This window comes from Alosa sapidissima, chromosome 12 (assembly GCF_018492685.1).
Source record: "Alosa sapidissima isolate fAloSap1 chromosome 12, fAloSap1.pri, whole genome shotgun sequence".
Taxonomy (NCBI): domain Eukaryota; kingdom Metazoa; phylum Chordata; class Actinopteri; order Clupeiformes; family Clupeidae; genus Alosa; species Alosa sapidissima.
The window spans coordinates 13,924,042-13,930,041 of NC_055968.1; the positions used below are offsets into that span (position 1 = coordinate 13,924,042).

Here is a 6,000-nt window from a genome sequence, read left to right on the forward strand (position 1 = left end):
TGGGGTGTGTGTGTGTGTGTGTGTGTGTGTGTGTGTGTGTGTGTGTGTGTGTGTGTGTGTGGTATTAGATTGTAGCTATTAGCAGATTGTGCAACTGCTAGGTCAACATGGAGAAAGGTCTATCCATCACTGGACAAACACTGCCTTGTGTGTGTGTGTGAGAGAAGGACAGATGGAGGAGTGATATTGCAACAGTATAGGATAGGGAAACAGAGAGATAAATGGGCGAGAGAGCATCAGTAAGAACTAAAGGGGGTGAGATTAGCATGAAAAATTATAATTATTATAATAATTATTATTATTATTATTATAAAATGGTTAATGACATTAAGTATTTCTCTAGTCTGGTTAAGGGAGAGTGGTTCTGCTGGGTGAATTTGATACTGACAGGAAGATTGTTGTTTTAAGTGTCTGGTAGCAAGAAAGACAGAGAGTGCAACAGAAAAAGAAAAACAGAAAGACAGAGATGGAGAGAGTGCAATAGAGGGGTAGAGGGATGGGATTAGCTAGAGTAGAGATGGAGAGAGTGCAATAGAGGGGTAGAGGGATGGGACTAGCTAGAGTAGAGATGGAGAGAGTGCAATAGAGGGGTAGAGGGATGGGATTAGCTAGAGTAGAGATGGAGAGAGTGCAATAGAGGGGTAGAGGGATGGGACTAGCTAGAGTAGAGATGGAGAGAGTGCAATAGAGGGGTAGAGGGATGGGATTAGCTAGAGTAGAGATGGAGAGAGTGCAATAGAGGGGTAGAGGGATGGGATTAGCTAGAGTAGAGATGGAGCGCGTGGGGGTGTCTGTGCCCCCCCCCCCCCCCCCCCCCCCCCAGACACGGGGGGCCGCTCCTCCTCACCCAGCCAATCTGCAGTGGAAGCGGCCAGCTTTCCAGGAACACAGGGTTAGGATTCTGGGAAGCTCTGTGTGTGTGTGTGTGTGTGTGTGTGTGTGTGTGTGTGTGTGTGTGTGTGTCTCAAAGAGAGTGAGGGTGTGAAATAATTCATATCTAGTTCCACAGTTACATTACTTATTTGTCCAAGCCAAAGATTTGTAGAGGTGGAGAAGGGAAGGTGAACTTCCCGTCATGGTTCTGTTCCAGTCAAACTCGGCAAGCTAATTAGCGGCATCACCTGGCTCAACAGCAGTGCCTATTGGCCAATCCAGATAAAGACCTCAAAGTTCTGGACATGACAAACAGCAGACCTTAGAACTTTCTCTCTTCTGGCAAGGATAAAGGAACACTCTCTCACACAGACAGACAGACACACACAGACAGACAGACACAGACACAGACACAGACACAGACAGATAGACAGACAGACTCTCACACACACAAATCATTGGGTCTGACACTCTTGGTGGTAACACTGTGGGGACACGGAACTCACACCTCCACACCCAATCAATCCTGAATTTTGACCCCGGGGCGGCAGAGATACTAACCAGTGGTTCGGCCATCACCACCTCGATCTTCTTCTCGGCAAGCACGGCGAACTCGGCGAAGAGGCTCTTGATGACAAACTCTCCGGGCTTCAGCTCGGGGTCGATGGTGATGGCGGACATGGCGGCGGCGGCCGAGGTGGGGCAGGGGCCGGTCGGGGCCCCACTGCTGCTGCTGCTGCTGCTGCCGACGGCGACGGCGACACCACCGCGCTTCTCCCAGTGCGGGGGGGCCGACGCGGGGGAGCTCGGGGGCCGGTGTCTACTCACCACGCTGCTGCTGCTGACTGGGGCTGAGGCTGGACACGGAGAGAGAGAGAAAAAGAGAGAGAGAGAGGTCAGGAATGTATAGCCTAATATGAAAACACAACACTCAAACGATGTCACAGGAACTCGCTACAACTGGAAAGTCAAGAGCTGGCTACAGAGGTCAACAAGGTAGATTAAACTCCGCAAGAGACACACACACACACACACCCACGTGCTCAACATCTTCTATGCGTTTGGTACACACAAGTAGCTAAGCCAACTGTCTGGTATGAGACTGAATCTCCTGGGGCTACAGGCTGGTATGCTGGGACCGGTGCCCTGTGTAGGTCCACAGCAAGGCTTCCTACACACACACACACACACACACACACACACACACACACACACACACCACCTTTAGCAGAAGGTGCTCGCAGAGAGTGAGACACAGAAGCCCCTCATATTTATAAAGGCTTCCTGGAAGAGCCTCCAGATAGACATTCCAACAGAGGTCAGCTTCATAACAGAACTGTGTGTGTGTGTGTGTGCGTGTGTGTGTGCGTGTGTGCGTGTGTGAGTGAGTGTGAGTGTAAGTGTGAGTGAGAGAGAGAAAATTGAGTGGAAAAGGCTTAATATGAGTGAATATTGTTGGAATAACATCAGCAAAGGAGGGCAAAAAAAGTGTTTGTGTGTGTGTGTGTGTGTGTGTGTTTGTTACTGTAGCACTAGAGCTCTTGTTTGAACTGTGTTGTTTCAGCCTATTGGTTGCCCTGGAAACACATGAAAACAAACGCCTCTCACTCTCCGAGAGGAGTACATTATTTCAGCACTGTCCAATTTCCTGTCCGCCAATAACACAACTTCACACACACACCCAGGGAACTTAGGGTGTACATGCTGTCAGGTTGGAGTATGATATTTGGCACGCGCATGCGCGCGCACACACACGCGCACGCGCGCACACACACACACACGGGGCCAGAGCAAAATACTTTCAGCTGAGTGCTGTGATATGTTGCAAAATATCCGATTGAACTGGATCAGGCACTACTGATCCCATCTCAACACACACACACTTTCGAAATACATTACAGCAAAGAGAACAAGGCTTAATTATAGCCCAGCTGGACAAATAGCAAGCATCGCTCCCCTTAAACAGCAAGTCCACCATACAGTATACAGGTGTGACCCAGGGCTGGACCAGATGTGGGCCAGATGTGACTGGATGCTCACCTGCTGCAGTGCAGGCAACGCTCATCTGCTCCTCTGAACAGGGGTGCAGCACTTCACATGACACCAGGATCACATGTGCACCCAGTGCCCTACCAGATATGGGCTTCATTAAGAGCTAAGCCAGACGGTCTACTGTGTACACACACACTCCTTCCCTCATTCGCAAACAGACTTTCCCTTTCAAAAACACTTTCTGTCACACACACACACACACACACACACACCAGTGGAACCATTGGCCAGTCACATGGTCCGACAACCCCCCCGCCCAGGAAACCCTTGCATGCAGTTTCCTCCTGGTTGCCACAGACATGGCAATGTTCCCCTATAAAAGTACAAACAATAATAAGCGGATCAGAGCGGCCCATAAAATTAATGAGTTTTTCAGGAGAGGAAGAGAGACGGGGATCACACCCAGCAACAAGGCAAGAATGATGACAAAACACACACACACACACACATCACTGTGGGTACTGTGTTGGAAAAGAGGCGTTTATGATTCAAAGTTGGGGTCTGCTTAGGGTGTGTGTGTGTGTTTGGATGTGGGATGTAGAGGGCCGTGCCCATTGGGTTGTTGGAACACTCCTCCTTTGTTTACCAAGTTGCACAAACAACCCCCCCCCCTCCATGAGGTCACATAGCCAGCTTGGAGTGTCCAATCACTGCACAGACGAGCCTCCCCATCCCTCGCCCTATTGGCCGTTTGGCCTGCTCACTGCGTTTGCAGAGAAGAGAAACATTGTACTTTTCCACTCAACACAGAGGGAAAAGTTCTCTCTCTCTCTCCCCCTCTTTCCCGCGCAGTCTGTTGGAGAGGGGAGATAATTTGTGACGTGCCGGAGTACACACCCCTCACTTGCTCGCTCTGGTGCTCCTGACCCCATTGCACACATTTGGTCCACTGTTGCTTCACTTGAATGGTGTAAAAGTGTGTATTTGTATGGAGTAGACAAAGTCCTGGGAGTGGTGTGTGTGTGTGTGTGTGTGTGTGTGTGTGTGTGTCTGGTGACATTTATTTGTCCAAAAACAGCAACTAAACAAATACACTCCCTACTTTTAGGCTTTTAGACTGCTCATTATCCACTTTCAACACACACGCAAACACAAACAAATTTATCAACAAGTACGCAGTCACACGAACACCCACACAAACACGCACTGTATTTCATTCATTCATATACAAATGATATGATATAAATGATACAACATGAATGTAGGCCAACATGGAGCACTAAGGCCTGTGGTTATTTGATTAGGGAAGTACACTCCAGGAGAACAGCTCCACCACACACACACACACACACACACACACACACACACACACCTATGTGAAGCATGTGTGCATGTAGACTCCAAAGAGTTGGGGCCAGAGGCCATCGATCTGGTGAGGAGAGAGCATTGTGCAGATCAGGTGTCTGGCATGACGTGATTACGAGAGCCTGACTGTAAAAGCCTGTGCTGCGGACATTAACGGGGAGGAGGGCCCCACTACACTGATCCCCTAACACGCGAACATGCCCATTTGCTCGTGCATTACGCCGGGCCGCTCGACAAGACGACGCGTGCACGGCCGGCCAAGTGATTTGTGCCCTCGCGTTCGAGAAACGCTCGGAGAATGTGGCCCCGCCATTGATCCCATCGCTCTTCTGTCGGCTTCTCAGACACACGCGCACAAACACACGTGCACACAACACACACTCTTCAGAGAGACAGTGGGTTCTCTCAGGCCAGTCGGCTCCTCAGTGGTAGAAGGCTGTTAATCTCTGCGCCATGCCAACCATGCAGAGTATTCCTGATATGGTGTGGCACACAGACCACCACGTGTTAACTCGTGTGTGTGTGTGTGTGTGTGTGTGTGTGTGTGTGTGTGTGTGTGTGTGTCAGTTATGACTCTATATGACTTGTTTTGTTCAAGTGTATTTTTTTTTTGGTTACAATTTTGATACAAATTCAAATTTTGTTTAACCATTGTATATATTAATGTGTGATGGTTGTGCATGATAATGTGTGCAGGTAAAAATATCTTTGTATATGTTATGCAGATCCATATACATATATGTTCTTCTATGTGTCCAGTTCACACATGTTTTTGCCATTTCGTTTTGCTCCTATCTGTGTGTCACACATGCACTTACAAACACACACAAGAGATTTGGTTGTGGTTGTGTGTGTGTGTGTGTGTGTGTGTGTGTGTTTGCACGCACACTCTCAAGGTTTCGCTATGTGTGGTGAATCCATTGTTTTTTGTGCATGTTCATGAGCATGTGGTCAAAGTTGTGTGTGTGTGTGTGTGTGTGTGTGTGTGTGTGTGTGTGTGTGTGTGTGTGGTATAGCTCCTCTGGGCTTAGCTGTCCTCTCCCCTGATTGCGAGAGGGAAGGCTTGGGCCCAAAGCGGTCCTCTCTTCCAGGCCGGGAGGATGCCACTAATCACCACGACAACAGCACCCGCATCCCCTCCCTTGGGCCTGGTGGCATCCCCGGCATGATGCGCGCACACACCCCACAAACACACGCATATTCACACACGCATACACACACACACACACACACACACAGCAAAACCTTGAGAATGTGCGTGCTAACTGTGCGTGCACAGTCCCGTTCATACACCCAGTGCTGTGAAATGATGGCCACAGCTCTGCAGAGAGAATGAGCTGACGTGACAGAGCCCTGAGGGTGCAAACGCGGCCTGATAAACGTGGCATCAACAATATGCATCCTGCTGATGGTATTTCCCCTTAGTGGACCGTTTCATCCTGCATATCACAGGTCACACCTTCTCTGTCTAGAACATTGAAGACGGGCTGTTTGCTTTGGGACCAGGCCAGTGTGTGTATGAGTGAGTGGATGAGTTGTTACAGTGAGCATACTTGCAGAATGGTAGCATGCTTATAGGGATATCTTAACATGCCCAGACTCTAGCCTTGACCTCCTTCAAACTCTGTAGACACTAGCTAGAAAGCAATACAGAGAAAGCCATCCATGAATTCGAAACTCCGTCTCTCTCTCTCTCTCTCGCTCACATTCACCTAATGAAGAGGTACTGTCTCGGCACTAACAATGTAGCTTTAATAAGGGCTTACAGCA

At 49.1% G+C, this 6,000-nt stretch overlaps 1 protein-coding gene across 1 annotated transcript in view; it reads right to left on the bottom strand.

Moving 5' to 3' along the window:
• Nucleotides 1-6,000, bottom strand: part of fryl (furry homolog, like) — a 74,390-nt gene that overhangs the window by 63,714 nt on the left and 4,676 nt on the right. Inside the window, 1 exon segment of the mRNA XM_042056956.1 lies at nt 1,435-1,730. Within this exon segment, the coding sequence (XP_041912890.1) occupies nt 1,435-1,730 (296 nt within the window).